The following is an 18,243-nucleotide window of genomic DNA, read 5'->3' as shown; positions in this document are numbered from 1 at the left end:
ACGTCCTGACCTCACAGGAGGCAAGCAGCCTGCTCCCAGCCCCCACCCCGCAGCTGACCCAGCTGGGCAGGGCTGACCGTGGCCATGGCAGGGTTCTTCCTCCAGCCCTGGGGAGGCCGACCCGGCCTCACTGCTGAGGCGGCGTGGCTCGCTCGGCGGGGGCAGGGCCTCGGGGCTGCAGGCCCAAGACGGGCCCAGGAGCCTGCGGCCAGGAGCTTGGGGCTTGGCTTCACTTGCAGTGATGGCTTTTGTTTCCACGGATGAGACCTCCTTTCCACTGAAGACCTGGGCCTCCGTGGTGCCCCTTCCCCGGGCATCAGACCAACAGATTCGGCCGCAAAGCCTCAGACCAGGAGCTCAGCGAGTTCAGCAGCTGGCGTGCCTTCAGTGGTCATTGAAAACCAGCTCACTGGCGTTTGGGCTCCTACACTGACCTTCTCCACCTTGAGCAGGGGATGTGTGTCCTCCCGATCCCCACCCCAATCTGGGCTGCGGCCCAGGCAGGTTCCCTCCAACTCTGGAACTGGCTGAGTCACTGCATAAGCCTGTCCTTTGATTTTTTTTAAAGCAATTTGGGCTGTTTTGTTATATCCAAGCTTGAAACAGCTTAGAGTTCTTTCTGGGTCCATTTAAGTCTAAGAATAACTGCCCAGTGCCTGCATGGCAACTGTATAGAGGCGTCTCTGCTGGAGGATTTTCGCCTCCTATTCCAGGTGGAGGCAGGAGGTTCAGTTCAGTTCAGGTCAGTTGCTCAGTCCTGTCCGACTCTCTGCAACCCCATGGACCACAGCATGCCAGGCCTCCCTGTCCATCACCAACTCCCAGAGTTCACCCAGATTCATGCCCATGGAGTCGGTGATGCCATCCAGCCATCTCATCCTCTGTCATCCCCTTCTCGTTCTGCCTTCAATCTTTCCCAGCATCAGGGTCTTTTCAAATGAGTCAGCTCTTTGCATCAGGTGGCCAAAGCATTGGAGCTTCAGCCTCAACATCAGTCCTTCCAATGAACACCCAGGACTGATCCCCTTTAGGATGGACTGGTTGGATTTCCTTGAAGTCCAAGGGACTCTCAAGAGTCTTCTCCAACACCACAGTTTAAAAGCATCAATTCTTCAGCACTCAGCTTTCTTTGTAGTCCAACTCTCACATCCATACGTGACCACTGGAAAAACCATAGCCTTGACTAGACAGACCTTTGTTGGCAAAGTAATGTCTCTGCTTTTGAATATGCTGTCTGAGTTGGTCATAACTTTCCTTCCAAGCGGTAAGGGTCTTTTAATTTCATAGCTGCAATCACCATCTGCAGTGATTTTGGAGCCCCCAAAAATAAAGTCAGCCACTATTTCCACCGTTTCCCCATCTATTTCCCATGAAGTGATGGGACCAGATGCCATGATCTTAGTTTTCTGAATGTTGAGTTTTAAGCCAACTTTTTCACTCTCTACTTTCACTTTCATCAAGAGGCTTTTGAGTTCCTCTTCACTTTCTGCCATAAGGGTGGTGTCATCTGCATATCTGAGGTTCTTGATATTTCTCCCAGCAATCTTGATTCCAGCTTGTGCTTCTTCCAGCCCAGCGTTTCTCATGATGTACTCTGCATATAAGTTAAATAAGCAGGGTGACAATATACAGCCTTGACGTACTCCTTTTCCTATTTGGAACCAGTCTGTTGTTCCATGTCCAGTTCTAACTGTTGCTTCCTGACCTGCATACAGATTTCTCAAGAGGCAAGTCAGATGGTCTGGTATTCCCATCTCTTTCAGAATTTTCCACAGTTTATCGTGATCCACGCAGTCAAAGGCTTTGGCATAGTCAATAAAGCAGAAATAGATGTTTTTCTGGAACTCTCTTGCTTTTTCAATGATCCAGCAGATGTTGGCAATTTGATCTCTGGTTCCTCTGCCTTTTCTAAAACCAGCTTGAACATCAGGAAGTTCTCGGTTCACGTATTGCTAAAGCCTGGTTTGGAGAATTTTGAGCATGACTTTACTAGTGTGTGAGATGAGTGCAGTTGTGTGGTAGTTTGAGCATTCTTTGGCATTGCTTTTCTTTGGGATTGGAATGAAAACTGACCTTTTCCAGTCCTGTGGCCACTGCTGAGTTTTCCAAATGTGCTGGCATATTGAGTGCAGCACTTTCACAGCATCATCTTTCAGGATTTGAAATAGCTCCACTGGAATTCCATCACCTCCACTGGCTTTGTTCGTAGTGATGCTTTCTAAGGCCCACTTCACTTCACATTCCGGGATGTCTATCTCTAGGTGAGTGATCAAAGTATCGTGATTATCTGGGTTATGCAGATCTTTTTTGTACAGTTCTTTGTAGAGTTCTTCTGTGTATTCTTGCCACTTCTTCTTAATATCTTCTGCTTCTGTTAGGGCCATACCATTTCTGTCCTTTATTGTGCCCATCTTTGCATGAAACATTCCCTTGGTATCTGTAATCATCTTGAAGACACCTCTAGTCTTTCCCATTGAATTATTTTGCTCTATTTCTTTGCACTGATCGCTAAGGAAGGCTTTCTTATCTCTCCTTGCTACTCTTTGGAACTCTGCATTCAAATGGGTATATCTTTCCTTCTCTCCTTTGCTTTTTGCTTCTCTTCTTTTCACAGCTAAATAGGCCTCCCCAGACAGCCATTTTTCTTTTTTGCATTTCTTTTCCATGGGGATGGTCTTGATCCCTGTCTCCTATACAATGTCACGAACCTCAGTCCATAGTTCATCAGGCACTCTATCAGATCTAGTCCCTTAAATCTATTTGTCAATTCCACTGTATAATCATAAGAGATTTGATTTAGGTCATACCTGAATGATCTAGTGGTCTTCCCCACTTTCTTCAATTTAAGTCTGAATTTGTCAATAAGGAGTTCATGATCTGAGCCACAGTCAGGCCTGGTCAGTTTTTTTTTTTTGCTGACTATATAGAGCTTCTCCATCTTTGGCTGCAAAGAATATAATCAATCTGATTTCAGTGTTGGCCATCTGGTGATTCCATGTGTAGAGTCTTCTCTTGTGTTGTTGGAAGAGGGTATTTGCTATGACCAGGGCATTCTCTTGGAAAAACTCTATTAGCCTTTGCCCTGCTTCATTCTGTACTCCAAGGCCAAATTTGCCTGTTACTGCAGGTGTTTCTTGACTTCCTACTTTTGCATTCCAGTCCCCTATAATGAGAAGAACATCTTTTCTGGGTGTTAGTTCTAAAAGGTCTTGTTGGTCTTCATAGAACCATTCAACTTCAGCTTCTTCAGCGTTCCTGGTTGGGGCATAGACTTGGATTACTGTGATATTGAATGGTTTGCCTTGGAAATGAACAGAGAGGTCAGTCAGTCAGTTCAGTCACTCAGTCATGTACGACTCTTTGCAACCCCATGAATTGCAGCAGGCCAGGCCTCCCTGTCCATCACCAACTCCCGGAGTTCACCCAAACTCACGTCCATCGAGTTGGTGATGCCATCCAGACACTCATCCTCTGTCGTCCCCTTCTCCTCCTGCTCCCAATCCCTCCCAGCATCAGAGTCTTTTCCAATAAGTCAACTCTTCGTATGAGGTGGCCAAAGTATTGGAGTTTCAGCCTCAGTATCCGTCCTTCCAAAGAACACCCAGGGCTGATCTCCTTTAGAATGGACTGGTTGGATCTCCTTGCAGTCCAAGGAACTCTCAAGCATCTTCTCCAACACCACAGTTTAAAAGCATCAATTCTTCAGCGCTCAGCTTTCTTTGTAGTCCAACTTTCACATCCATACATGACTACTGGAAAAACCATAGCCTTGACTAGACAGACCTTTGTTGGCAAAGTAATGCCTCTGCTTTTGAATATGCTGTCTGAGTTGGTCATAACTTTCCTTCCAAGGAGTAAGCATCTTTTAATTTCATGGCTGCAATCACCATCTGCAGTGATTTTGGAGCCCAGAAAAATAAAGTCTGATACTGTTTCCACTGTTTCTCCATCTTTTTCCCATGAAGTGATGGGACTAGATGCCATGATCTTAGTTTTCTGAATTCTGACCTTTAAGCCAACTTTTTCACTCTCCTCTTTCACTTTCATCAAGAGGCCTTTGAGTTCTTCTTCACTTTCTGCCATAAGGGTGGTGTCATCTGCATATCTGAGGTTATTGATATTTCTCCCAGCAATCTTGATTCCAGCTTGTGCTTCATCCAGCCCAGCGTTTGTCATGATGTACTCTGCATATAAGTTAAATAAGCAGGGTGACAATATACAGCCTTGACGTACTCCTTTTCCTATTTGGAACCAGTCTGTTGTTCCATGTCCAGTTCTCACTGTTGCTTCCTGACCTGCATATAGGTTTCTCAAGAGGCAGGTCAGTGGTCTGGTATTCCCATCTCTTTCAGAATTTTCCACAGTTGATTGTGATCCACACAGTCAAAGGCTTTGGCATAGTCAATAAAGCAGAAATAGATGTTTTTCTGGAACTCTCTTGCTTTTTCGATGATTCAGCGGATGTTAGGACCCTTCTAAAGCCATGCCATGTTCGTTTCAAGGCATCTCAGCCAATCTGGAGACCTTGGTGCCTCAAGGACTCAAGCAGAGACATGCTGCTCCATCAGGAAAGTGCAGGAGACACTCAGGCTTACGTTTCCTCCACGGTTATTCCAACACCAGGATCTCAGTAAGGACAGTTTTGTTTCTCTTGTTCCCTTCAACCTGGATGTGGATTAAGATCTCTAGTCTAAAATAGAGCTTTTGGGGATTGGAGTAAAATGGCCTGTTTTGAGAATGACTATAAGGAGATCTGTAATTACAGATGTACAGGGCCATGATTATAAGATGTATAGACGACAGTCAGTCCAGACCTGTCAAAGTCATGTGACATTCACACGCTGCCCAGTATCCTGTCTAGTAGGCAAAGCCTTCTGAACACACAGCCTCCTCTTTTTGTCTCTGCTGTCCTCTCTGCTCAGGGGCAGGGCTGTTGTGACCCTTGCAGGCTGTGGACTTCCGGCTCAGAGAAGCACCCCCTCACATTTTCTCCCAGCAGCTGACCATCCCCCACCACCACCCCGTGTGAACTTGAAGAATTAATCCCATGGCTGCCTGCATAGAATTCTCTGACAAGATGGTCTCACTTGTTTTGCTCACACTAGTACTTGAAAAAGTCAAGTTATCCAATCATGATGGGTTATTTTAGGGAGAAGTTCAAGGTGAACAGAAGTACTGGTTAGCTGGCATTCGGTCAGCCGGAACTCGGCTAATCAGCTGCTTAACAGGTTTGTTTTTTGCCAGTAACCTTGGGCTCTTCAAGATACTGAAGAGCCTTCTGGATCATCAAGAAGTACATTTTGTTACACATAGTTTTGGTGGTAAGTGGGTTTGGTTTTATTTTCTTTTACAAATAGCAGGTATCTGTGTATAAAGCGACTGGTAACTGGCTATTAGGGCTTCTGTTAGGGCTTTCCAGGTGGTTCAGTGGTAAAGAATCTGCCTGCCCATGCAACACAGGAGACCCAAGTTCGATCCCTGGGTCATGAAGATCCCCCGGTGGAGGAAATGGCAGCCCACTCCAGTGTTCTCACCTAGAGAATCCCATGGGCAGAGGAGCCTGGTGGGCTACAGTCCATGAGATCACACAGAGTCAGATGCGAGTTAGCAACTAAACAGCAACTGGCTGTTGGTTCAAAGTCACTCAGTTAACCAGGGCTCCTCCATGCCAGCACCCGCCCTGTGGGTCGGGGAAGGCAGAAGGAACCATGAATGTCTTGAGTGTCACGGAGCTGTTGCCTTGAGCCATGTCCGGCCACACAGACGCCAGAGGAGGAAGAGAGAGGGTCTTGGCCCCTGGTTTGACACAGTTCTTCAGGGGAAGGGCTGGTCCCCAGGCCTGCAGCCGGGAGCCCTGAGCGCTGCCCCAGTCCCCCACACACACCCCACCCCCGTCTGGCCCCATCTGTGAGTCCCATGCCCTGTTCCCTGCCTCGCCTCATCTGTGACCCCCCGCCCCCCCGTCCCCCCCCACCCCTGCCACCTCGTCTGTGCCTGTGACCCCCTCCCCCATCGCCCCCCCTGCCCCGTCTGTGACCCCCGTCCCCCCGTTCCCCCCGCCCCCCGTCTGTGCCTGTGACCCCCTCCCCCATCTCCCCCACCCCCTGCCCCGTCTGTGGCTGTGACGCCCCTCCCGGTGCTGCCCCCTGGGCGCCTGGCCCTCCTCTTACTCACCTCGCAGCTCTCCCTCCCCGTCCCCCAGGGGTGTCGTGACACTCCGTAGAGGCAGTGGGTCCTCCACCCTGTCCTTCCGCCGTGCCCTCTACAAGAGCCGTCACCCGGGTTCCTGTGCCCTCCACCCCCGAGGCCCTGCCGCACCCCTGCTCTGAGGGATGCGCGGTGTGTCCTGTCTAAGCGGCCATGGTGTCCCAGCGAGGACACGCTCATGTGTGACCCAGCGCACGCCCGCCATCCCCATTTCCGATCAGGTGCCTTTAGGATTCCACCCGGGAGACCGCGGCCTCGCCTGTGAGTGATTCCAGACGAGTTCCGGCCAGGCTGGGAAGGCCGCGCGGCGGAAGGAGTGCGTCTTTAAGCCGACGGCGCGTTTTCCTTCGTTTCTGTTCATGTGTGTCTCTGATCACAACTCCAGACCCAGTTCACCCTGGTTGAGGCACACACCTCCGTCAGCAGGCAGTCGGCGTGGTGTGCGCCGATCAGGAAGACTGCTGGAAATGTGTCACAGGCCGGAGTCGTCCCGTTGTGATCTTAAGTGAAGTCGTTCAGTCATGTCCGACTGACTCTTTGCGACCCCGTGGACTGTAGCTTACCAGGCTCCTCCGTCCGTGGGATTCTCCAAGCAAGAATACTGGAGTGGGTTGCCATTTCCTTCTCCAGGGGATCTTCCCGACCCAGGGATTGAACCCGGTCTCCCACATCGCAAGCAGATGCTTTAACCTCTGAGCCTCCAGGGAAGCCACACCCGGCTTTATTAATACCACTGCTCTGTTTGACTTTTTGCCGCATTTCTTCCCAAGCCACTTCATTGTTGTAGCCTCATCAGCCATTCTGTTACCGAAGGATCCAAGGGAACTTTGCAACTTGAATGTAAATTATTTTAAAAATCTGGTCTATTGTCATTTCTGAGAACACCGCTGTCTTTGTGAGGAGCTGTTTAGGGGCCAGCTGTGTTCCCAGTGGATTGCTCTCGTTAATAATTAAACTCAGCCCGAGATGGTTACAGCATATTCATATCTGAAGCGAGTGGAAAATGTAAACGCTCAGACACCTGGGAACAAAATTTGCAAGGAAAGCCCTCACTCCCTGCACTAAGCTAGAATCCGCAGATAGTCTTTCAGACACGCCACGTGAAGAAAACATCCCACAGACGGCCCTGCTCATTTTCGCATCCAGAACGCGTCCCTGGCACTACAGGTGCGCCCCTGAAAGCGCTTCAAGAGATTAGTGACCCGGGTGACTGGAAATGGGGAAGGGAAAGTACTCTTTGAGGTTTCAGAAGCCTGAAGGGTGTGGCGATGGGCAGGTCCTCCGTGTCAGCACACCCCCTGCGGGCGGCTGGGGACCTGCTGTCCCCGGGGTCCCCGCGTCCCCCTACTCCCCTCTGCAGCCCCTGAGGAGGGCCCTTCGGGTGCTGCAGCCGTGCAGCAGCTACTGAGCAAACAAGGCGGGGGAAGTTCCCCGCATACGAGGCGGTGGGCATTTGAGTCCATTTGACAGATGAAGAAACTGAGGCCTGGGAGGGGTCTGCAGTGCTGGAGCTGGTCCTCCCGGCCACATTTCCCCCAAGTCCCGTCAGCCTGTTAGTACGGGGCAAGGCGGGGAGCGGGGGGCGCACAGAAAACTGCCCAGAACAGCGCAGCTGAGCCGGGCTTGAAAGCAGGTGTCCCAGCTGAGCTATAATTAGATCCCTCCTTTTTGAAAACTGGTGCAATTTAAAAAACGCTCAGTGAAGATAGGGTGAAATCAACGATTATGGAAATTTTGTGCTAAATTTAATTGCAGTCAGCCCCGCTTTCAGAATGCTTGCTGCTGTCAATTAGAGGCATTTTAGAAAAAATTTAAATTGAGTAATTGAGCAAACATATTCAGCCTTTTGGGGGAAGGATCATATTTTTCTTGTCTTTCCCTCCATGCCTGTCAGGTTTCAAACCTCTGCCCAGGTTCCTCAGGGCGCGGGAGGCGCGGGGATGACCCTCACCCACCCACCTGTCCTGCAGCCGCTGACGAGGGCGAGAATTGCCTGGAACTTTCCCAGGGGTCTGAGCTTTATTGCCAGCCACGGTTTGGGTTTTCATTGTTTGTTTTTCAGGAGCTCCCACCCTGTGATCACTTAGCACACGTTGAATTTCCCTGGGGGTGGCCGTTTCGCTGAATTCTGCCCTCACGTGACTCATCGTTCCATTATTTCCCGGACACAGTGCGTCTCAGGGGCTGCACCTGGCCCCCTCGGCCCTCCCTGGCATCCGTGGTTTGCAGAGTCTGGGCCCAGTCAGAGGTCTGGGGAGTCAGGACACAGAGACAGCTAGCAGTGGTTGGGGCTTGTCTCCTGAAATCACGCCCTTGGCGATTCTAGGACACGTTCCCGTGTCTGCCCACCTCCTGCCGGCGCTGTGCCAGGCTGTGCCAGGTGTGAGGCCAGGCTCTCACACGAGAGACGAGTCACCTTCTGTGAAGGCAGAGCTGGGAAGGCAGCGTTTCCGTCTTGTTTGTGCCATTTTGCAGTATTTACGGGAACTTCCCTTCTGTGGGCCATTCTAGTAAACTTGGGCGTATTTCTAAACTCGGCTAAGAGTCCAGTCAGAATGCGGTCGGTCATTGTCACACTGAGTAAAGTAAGTCAGACAAAGGAGGGATAGCATATGACATCCCTTATATGCAGAATCTAAGAAGAAATTCTATAAATGAACTTATTTACAAAACAGATACAGACACACAGACCTAGAGACCGAACTTCTGGTTGCTGGTGGGAAGGATGGGGAAGGACGGCTGGGGAGTTTGGGGTGGGGGTATGTGTGTGTGTTAGTTGCTCAGTTGTGTCCACCTCTTTTTTGACTCCATGGACCATAGCCCACCAGGCTCCTCTGTCCATGGGATTCTCCAGGCAAGAATACTGGAGTGGGTTGCCATTTCCTCCTCCAGGGGATCTTCCCAACCCAGGGATCAAACCCACTTCTCTTATGTCTCCTCTGTTAGTAGGTGGGTTCTTTACCACTAGCACCACCTGGGAAACGCCTTTGTCATTGTTCAGTCGCTCAGTCGTGTCTGACTCTTGGCGACCCCGTGAATGGCAGCACACCAGGCTTCCCTGTCCTTCAGTGTCTCCTGGAGCTTGCTCAAACTCATGTCCATTGAGTCGGTGATGCCATCTGACCATCCCATCCTCTGTGGCCCCTGCCCTAAGCTGTGTTTTTAAAGGATAGCTAACAAGGACCTGCTGTACAGCACGCAGAACAGTTTTACAGAGAGCCTGGATGCGAGGGGCAGAACGGATATGTGTGTGTGTGTGGCTGAGTCCCTTTGCCGTCCCCCCGAAACTATCACAACATTGTTCAGCACCTACACTCCAATACAAAACAAAAAGTTTTTTTAAATAACATAAAAAAAGAGAGAAAAATTGCAATGGGTCCAGAAAATAAGTACCACAAGAGGGCAGTGAAGACTTGCAAGTAAAAGATTTCCCCAAACACTGCCCCAGAAGAGAGCCAGGGCTCCACTGCGCCTCTGCCCTTCCTGCTGGGCGTGAGGACGGGCTTCCCGCTTGATGCTCCCGAGTGTCCTTTGTCTGGCGGGACTTGTCTTGGTCCTGGGAAAGATGCCCGTGGTCCAGTGGTTCCCACACTCGCCTCTGGCAGGAGCCCAGCTCACTTCATACCTACTCTGCTTTCTTAGGACAGAGAACTCCCCGCTTCTGGGCAATATTGCCAGCAGTCTGGAAGTTCATTTCCTTTGTTGACATTGAGTTCGTTTGGCTCTGACCCTGCCAGCACCGACTTACAAAGCCAGCACCATGGCCAGCCCAACGGGGAGCGTTTTAGCAGGAAAAGGGTTTGCTGTTTAGTTGCTGAGTCATGTCAGACTCTCTGTGACCCCATGGACTGCAGCCCGCAGGCTCCTCTGTCCTTGGGATTCTCCAGGCAAGAACACTGGAGTGGGTTGCCATGCCCTCCTCTAGGGGATCTTCCCGACCCAGGGATCGAACTGCATCTCTTGCATTGGCAGGTGGATTCTTTACCACTGAGCCTCTAGAAGAGGATACAGGTTTCAAAAAATTACCAAGTGCCCCAAATCCTCTTCCAATGACGTTCGGTGGCCTTGAGCTCCCATTAGGTGGGCATCAGGCAGATGTGTGCCCTCAGCTCCCTGGTGAGAGAAAGACGGGCTCTCTCCAGATGGAAAAACTTGACAGGGTGAAGTTTCTGGTCCCGGAAGCTCACACACGGAAGTCTGGACTCTCGGCCACTGGGCGGGACAGACCCAGCAGCTGTTCCGGGACCTCTGGAGCAGTGGGACCAGCGGGCTCTTAGCACCAGACTGAGCCAGCCTGCGGCGGGTGTTGGCCGTCAGCGTGTGGATCTGGGAGACGGGCAAGCAGGTTGCCTGCAGGAAAGCATCACAGCTAGTACTAAGGTAGGGACACTTGGGTCCAGAAGAACCAGGGACTTCATATTTTCCACAGTGGTCCGACTGCTAATGCGTCACGGGTCCGCGTGTCTCCCGAGAGAGTGGCTGAGTTGCCATGACAACAGAGGCCTGCCAGTGGCCGGCGAATCCGGCAGCAGTGACAGCCGGTGTGGACGTGTCCGTAAAAACATTTCTCATCAAGATGACCTCACGTGCTTTCCCGTAAATTTTTGCTCTCCCGAATAAGTTCTTCACTCACCACACCGTTTGGCTGCCGAACAGCTTTCTCCTGTGCTGGTCATGAAAGAGACTCGGTAGGGACTTAATTCAGGGGCATCTGAGGCTCTTAACTGTCGCCATTCTGCCAGCGTGGCGAGGACAGAGGCAGGCTGTCTTTAAATCCAGCTGCAAATGAGGAATGATTTCAGAACCTGCGTGATGTGGGGCGAAAGGAGGCAGACAAGAACCCCCAGGCCAGATTCTGGCTGCTGTCTGTTTTTGTAAATAAAGTTTTACTGGAGCACAGCCACGCAAGTTCACCTGTTCATTCACAAAGTTCTTATGCTACCTATGCGTGCTAAGTCACTTCAGCCGTCTCTGACTCTTTGCGACCCCAGGGTCTGTAGCCAGCCAGGCTCCTCTGTCCATGGGATCCTCCAGGCAAGAATACTAGAGTGGGTTGCCATTTCCTCCTCCAGGGCATCTTCCTGACCCAGGGATCACACCCACATCTCTTGTGTCTCCTCTGTTGGTAGGCGGATTCTTTACCATTAGCACCACCTGGGATCTCCTGCATCAGCAGGCAGGTTCTTTTACTGATCACGCCACCTGAGAAGCCCACGATCCCTATGAAAGGTTGTTTTGATCAGAGAAAAGCGTCACCTCACAGCCCAGCATGTGATGAGCATGGTCAGGCTTCGCTTCATTCTTCCTTTAACCAAAATGCTAGTGCAGACCTCACGCCGAGTGCAGCACTGGGGCTGGGTCTGCAGGGACAGGGGTGGAGGCTCGTCCTGTGAAGGCACAGCCGCCCCGCAGAGCCAGGCACGAGCAGCCCGCCGAGTGGGCATGGACGAAGGAGGCTTCTGCTCAGAGAGGGGGCATGGACGATTCCTTGAGAGCCTTCTCAGCCACTAAAGCAAACACGTCAGATCCCACATTCCCCCGAAGAGCAGAGCACCGATGTCCTGGTGGTCTGGTCATGCCCAAAATCTCCCGAAAGCTTCTTCACCTCCTGCCATCTCCCTGGGAGCCGTTAACTTGAGGGGTGTTAACCGAGTGACCAGTGGGTAAAACCCCTCTGGGGAACTCACAGGTCACGACCCAGGATCTGTCGGGCGCGGAGAGCACCGCGGGATCCATGGGAAACCAGATGCTCTTACAGGTCACCATTTTTCAGGAGTCCAACTCTTTACCTGAAAAAGAAACCTCTGTTCTCCTTCCTGTGCCTTTTAACACAGCAGTGAGTCACCCCACAGCCTGCCGTGAAAGCGTTTTCCTCCAGGGAACACACTCTCCCTCTTCTTGCGGCTGCAAGTTTCCTTTCTGCAAATCTTAGATTGGAAAATCTACAAATAAGGGAAGAATCGGTACACAGTTAATTACGTTTATTTCTTTTATTACGTTAGATACAAAGTTATCTAACGCAGTTAAAGATACAGAGTTTCTTGTATGGGTGAGGGCAGCTTCTCATTCCTTTGTAAATGTCGCCCTTGGGGTGAGTGCGGCGATGACGGTAGGAATAGACATCTCGAGGCCCTGCTTCCTTTCCTCACCCATCTCCCCTCCCACCGCCCCCCCAGCACCGGCATCCAGCTTAGTCAGAGTTTCCTGTCACTTTGTCCCTGAGGAAATGGCTGACTGTTTTCACATGTGTGTTATTGTTTAGAAAGCCAAGCTTGGTCCTGCCGGCAACAAAGTCATCAGTCCCTCCGAGGACAGGAGACAGCCTTCCAACAACCTGGACAGAGTGAAGCTCACGGACTTCAACTTCCTCATGGTGCTGGGCAAAGGCAGCTTTGGGAAGGTGAGCGGGCCGCGTCCGAGCCGGGGGGGGGAGGCTTCTGTGGAGGACGTGGGGCCGGTCGGTCCAAGTCTCCCCGAGGACTCCGGGGCAGCCCTCTAGACGCCCCCTGGTTCCGCCACATTTTCAGAGGCTTCCCACTTCAGCGCATTAAAATCGACTTATCCAAAAGCCAGATAGGGCCCCCTGTGCCACCATTTCAGGGTTCAGGATGGAGTCGGCGCCCCACAATGGTGGCTGAATAATTTTCAAAACTGAAAATTAAATGTTGGCTTGTAGTAAATGAACATAATAGTTAAGAGATACCAGACCGGGTTTCCTCCGTGTCCAGTCTGCATATCTGCGTCTGCCTCTCTGGGTCCAAATCTCACGGTGGAGCCAGGGGCTGGCTTCAATCCTCCTGCTTTCTTTTGGATTTGGGTCCCGACTTCCTGGCTTGTGAGGAGCGTGTAAAGGTCAGTCAGGTGTCTGCTCTGAGGGTGCTCCAGAGATGACGGTGCTCCTGAGGTGACGATGCTCCTGAAGTACCTGCTGATGCAGAGGAGGATGTCAAGCATCATTTTCAGCGGCCGCAATGGCGCCCTCGTGTGGTTATGGCCCACACAGCATGTACGTCTTGGTGGCCTAGAAGCTATCAGTCCAGTCTGGTCACTCAGTTGTGTCCAACTCTTTGCGACCCCGTGGACTGCAGCACGCCAGGCTTCCCTGTCCATCACCATCTCCCAGAGCTTTCTCAAACTGTGTGCTGGAGGAGTTTAATGTGCAGCAGTCTATGGCGCTGCAAAGATCTGGACACAACCAACAACTAACACGCACACAAAACGCAGTGTTTGAGAACGGCACCTCCTGAAGTGGAGCTTTCTTGATGTCGGTGAATCTGCTGGGACTTGCCTGGTGCTCAGTGGCTAAGACTTCAGCTTCCGGTGCAGGGGCTGCAGGCTCAGTCCTTGGTCGGGGAACTAAGATCCCACATGCCTCTTGGCCAAAAACCCAAAAGCAGAAAATAGAAGCAATATTGTAACAGATTCAATAAAGACTTTAAAAATGAGCCACATCAAAAAAAATCTTAAAAAAAAATTGACAGGTCTGTACACACATTTCCCGCACCCGCCCCCCCACCCCCGTGCCGTGTGCCCCGATGTTCAGGTTGCCCTCCGTCTGCCTGCAGGTGATGCTGGCCGACCGGAAGGGGACAGAGGAGCTGTACGCCATCAAGATCCTGAAGAAGGACGTGGTCATCCAGGACGACGACGTGGAGTGCACCATGGTGGAGAAGCGGGTCCTGGCGCTGCTCGACAAGCCGCCGTTCCTGACGCAGCTGCACTCCTGCTTCCAGACGGTGGTGAGGGTCCCGGCACTGCCCCCGCCCCCCACAGGGTCATCGCGCCCGCACCCCTAGCCTTCCTCCCGGGAGAAGACAGCAGCCCACATCCTCCTCTCCCAGGCAGACTGGGTACCACTGGGGAATTCAGGGCATCCCCTGCTTACAGACTTGGCATTCATCCCATTTGATTCTGTGAATGCTTCTGTCAAAGGTTTTCTTAACACACACCGGGCAATGTGTTAAGGCTTAGAGATACAAAACGGTAGCTCACAGTCCCGGCTCGTTAAATCCTGGTACAGCTGCCAAATTGGCATCAGAGCATCAGGAGACCCATGTCCTAGAAGAGGATGTTCTTGGGTAATGCACACGCAGGGGTGGTAGTCTGGCCTGTTTTGTGTGGATGGTCCCTGAGCTCTAAGAGAGGCTTTATAAAAAGAATATTATTTTGTAACACAAGAAAATTAGATGATTTCAAGGTCCATAAATGGTTTTCTCGGGACATAGCCTGGCGCCTTCACTAACCTGGCATCAAGGGCTTTCTGACTACAAAGGCACAGCTGAGTAGTTGCAAGACACACACAAAACCTAAAATATTTCCTGTCTGGCCCTTTACAGAAAAGGTTTGCAGAGCCCTGTCACACAGGTTAACTTAAGAGAGGACAAAATAATTTCCACTAATCAGCCAAGTCTGGGGCATGGTGCTTGCAGGTAACCTAGAAGAAATACAAACACTTAGATGTTTATATGTATATGTGTGTGTACTATACGCCGCACCATAGTGAGGCGTTCCCAAAGGCAAGCTCTCCACGCCTCAACGGCTGTCCTGAACATGTGGCTCGGTGATCTGCAGCCGTAACTGTAGTGACGGGGCCGCAGCCTGCAGTCCGGAGTGGATGGGGGGCCGCAGAGCCAGTCCCGGCCACCAGGGGGCAGCCAGGCGCCGGCAGCCGAGTGATGGTCCGTCTCCCAGCCCCTCCCGGTAGCATCCAAATGAGAATCTAGCAATAGGCAAAGGAGAGGGAAAAGCCCCAGCCGGGATCCTGTTACCCGGGTTACACTGATTAAGCTCTGGAAAGCTACAAAGCAGAGAAATAAAATTGAAATTAAAGTTCATAACAGGAAAGCGAGGGATTGAGGCTCCCAGCGCCCTTTCCTGGCTGTTGGCTCCAGTTCTGTCCTTTTTTCCTCCCTGCGCACCACTTTAATGTTTAATAACCTCTGTGAAATGGAGGTGTTTTCTGGAAGAGAGCAGAGGCCAGCGTTTACCTTGTGCTGCGCTGTTATCTCCCTCCTAAGCCCCCTCCACCTCCCATCTGTCCCAGTGTAATGTCCTTATAAATGCGCAGACTCACGGAGTTCTATGACATGTGCTTCGCGGGCCAACACGTAGCGTGTCAGCCAGAGAGAAAGTCAGAAACAGCATTTGGGCGAACGTGGATGCAGAGCACCGATAGGCCTCCCCACACGCAGGCCCACCCACGGCAGACGACCCTGAGGTGTACGGGGTACAAGCCCCCCGACCCATGAGGTCTGCTCTCAGACACGTCTGGGCAAACACATCAGCGTCCATCACTGCACTGCCAACCGCTGGTTAAAGGATTGGCCCGTGTGGACTCCACGCCAGCCCCAACTTAGAAATGAATTCTGTGTGTAGGAGAAAAGGGTGGAAGGTTCGAGGCCGTTTCCATCATTGGGAGCATCTGTAACCAGAGGAGTGGACAGGGCAACCGAGAGCTGAAGTTTCAGGGCTATGTCGTGACTTTATGTTTCCTGAGGTCCTCACACAGCGGGGCTTTTTACTAATTCTTTCTTGGGGGGAGAAAACTGTGACGGGCTCCGCCGGGCAGACGTGCCAGCGCGGCCCACGTTTCCCCAACGAGAAAGCAGACCGCGGGCTGGAGCGGGGCCCCCGGTCGCGGAGGAGCCCGCTCACCGGTCGAACCTCGGCCCTCAGGACCGGCTGTACTTCGTCATGGAGTACGTCAACGGCGGGGACCTCATGTACCACATCCAGCAGGTTGGGAAGTTCAAGGAGCCGCAAGCAGTGTGAGTAGCTTGTTAGGTGCTCTCAGCGCGGCCGGGGGTCTGGAAGCGGGGCTCCGCCCAGCTTGGGGTGAAGCGCTGTTACCTCCCCGGGGCAGGACGGTCGGCAGGGTCCACCTGCGCGCGTCCCACGGAGGCCTTCATTCTTCTGTAGCTGGGAGCTGCGGGGAGCGGGGGCGGGGGTGGAGGCGGGCCCCGGGGGCCTGACAGCATCGGGGGGCTCCCGGCCAGAGGAGATGGGAGGGTGGGGGGCTGGTGTAGGGGGTGCGGACAGTCTGCAGAAAAGGAGCGGAGCGACCTTGGAGCCCCGGGGGCATCAGGAGAGGCGTCGCGCGGGAAGGGAACCGGGCCTGGGTGCCGGGCTGACGCCCCCGTAGGCTTGGGAGGGGCCCCCGTCCAGGAGGAGGTCGGGGGAGGTTTCAGTGGGGTGCCCGCACCTCCAGGCCCGCAGGCAGGAATCCACGCGGTCAGAGAGACGCGGGCTCCAGGGAAGACCGAGAATCTAGAGGCGGGAGCGTGACGACCTGGAGAATCAGCCCGTATTCCAGGGCCAGGAGGTCACGGGTAACTCAGAGAGGCAAAGCTCTTTCACCCCCAGTGGAGATGTGTAGTGCCAGGAACCCCAGTTAATCACCTGATCAAACGTCCATCGGGCTCCAGCGGACATTCAGTCTAAACAATAAACCCTAGCCGCCCTGGCCCACGTGGGGTCAGCCGGCCTGGGGAGACCCACCAGAGGCAGAGCAGGGCGTTCTTGGGGGCTCGCTCAAAACAAGGGCAGGGCTGCTGGTTTCTGCTTTTATTTTTCTTTCCGTTTTCAGAAAGCCCTCCCCTGCCCCGGTCTCTTATGTTGTCAGTTACAAAGCATTAAAGCAAGTGAGTGGCAGAGCTGAGCCTGAGCGCTCAGAGCTGTCGCAGCCGAGGGCAGAACAGCCTCCCTCCATCGAGAGGAAACCCGCGGGCGTCCCACTTAGGACCTTCAACTGTATCTGTGTTGCTGGAAGGTTTTATATTTTAAAAATACAGAAAAACAGGAGAAAGCCACAGGAAAGTCACCCATGACCCCTTCTCTCCTCCCTACCTCCGGCCGGCACTCAGAGACGGCCCCCTGCTGAGAGTGTGGTCCTTGTCATCAGGGGTTCTTCCTCCGCTCCTGTAAACACACTCATGTAAGCACGTGTGCTTACGGAAGCCTCGCGAGAGTGCTGTTTGCACAGGCAGAATCTTGTGGCTTCTCGGCTTCAGGAACTAAACACAAAGCAGATTTTAAAACCTCCTTCAGTGTTTATTTGGAGTTTCAGAGATTGATCCATTAACAACTCTGAAGCCATGGCTGTAACTCCTTCCTATCATGAATTATTTAAAGGGTGCGCCAGGTATGAACTGTGGCCTGGGTCCCACTCCCCCAGCGCCCGGGGTGAGGGTGTGGGGCTGAGTAAACCAGTCCCAGAGTTCCGCTCACGCTGACCTTTCTCTTCCAGGGCAGACGTGTGTTTTCACACACTACCGTATTCTGTCCTTAAGGGGGAAAATGGAGATTTGCTCAGTCTACTGTAGCCCTGACACAGGACAGCCTGGCAGACAGCCACTCTTTAAAAGATTGTGCTCGAAGTTTCTTTTAAGCAGTAAATTACCTGTCCACCTGCCCCAGACAAGAAGGGCTTGTTTTCAGGCAGGTAATAAACCTGCTTCACTGATTTTATCAGCTGTGTCATCCCTTGGGGAACTGGGGTCATAAAACCCCAGAAGGTTGGAGCTGCCTGTAGGGCAGTGCTGGTCTCTGGCGGTCAGGGTCTCCCTTCCTGTGCCATTTTGATGCCTGATCTTGAGGCAGAAAGTATCCAGGAGGCCAGAGGGAACAAGCCGGACGCCTGACAGACATTTTCTGTTGCAGGTTCTATGCGGCAGAGATTTCCATCGGGCTGTTCTTTCTTCATAAAAGAGGAATCATTTATCGGTGTGTATCGAGGCCCTGCTGCCCGCAGCACAGAGGCTTTGCTGGCCCTCTGGACTCCATGGGTGTGTGCTTCTGTTGTGGGGAGAGGGGCTGTCAACATGGAGAGGACAATCCCCCCTACCCCGTCGTGGAGACCTGCTGGGACCCACTGTTCTCTGCAGCCTCTGGGCAAATGTGGACCAGCTTCTGGTTTCTGGATCTCAGAGACAGCATATCTCATTTCTGCTTCTGCAAGAAAATGAGCTTTTCTTTCCCCTGCCAGCTCCCTCCTCTGCCTTTCATGTAGCGTGAGGGTCGGGGACCTGTGAGGGCTGA

General features: G+C 52.5%; 1 protein-coding gene across 3 annotated transcripts in view; it reads left to right on the top strand.

The window, feature by feature from the left end:
• PRKCA (protein kinase C alpha) overlaps positions 1–18,243 on the top strand; it is a 301,207-nt gene that overhangs the window by 244,337 nt on the left and 38,627 nt on the right. For all 3 annotated transcript variants that reach the window (XM_070388918.1, XM_070388920.1, XM_070388921.1), the window contains exons 9-12: positions 12,470–12,607; positions 13,773–13,946; positions 15,883–15,974; positions 17,866–17,928. In XM_070388918.1, coding sequence (XP_070245019.1) covers positions 12,470–12,607; positions 13,773–13,946; positions 15,883–15,974; positions 17,866–17,928 — 467 coding nt within the window. The remainder of the gene's footprint in view (positions 1–12,469; positions 12,608–13,772; positions 13,947–15,882; positions 15,975–17,865; positions 17,929–18,243) is intronic.

Source organism: Bos mutus, chromosome 19, assembly GCF_027580195.1.
Source record: "Bos mutus isolate GX-2022 chromosome 19, NWIPB_WYAK_1.1, whole genome shotgun sequence".
Taxonomy (NCBI): domain Eukaryota; kingdom Metazoa; phylum Chordata; class Mammalia; order Artiodactyla; family Bovidae; genus Bos; species Bos mutus.
This window is presented reverse-complemented; position numbering and strand designations above follow the sequence as displayed.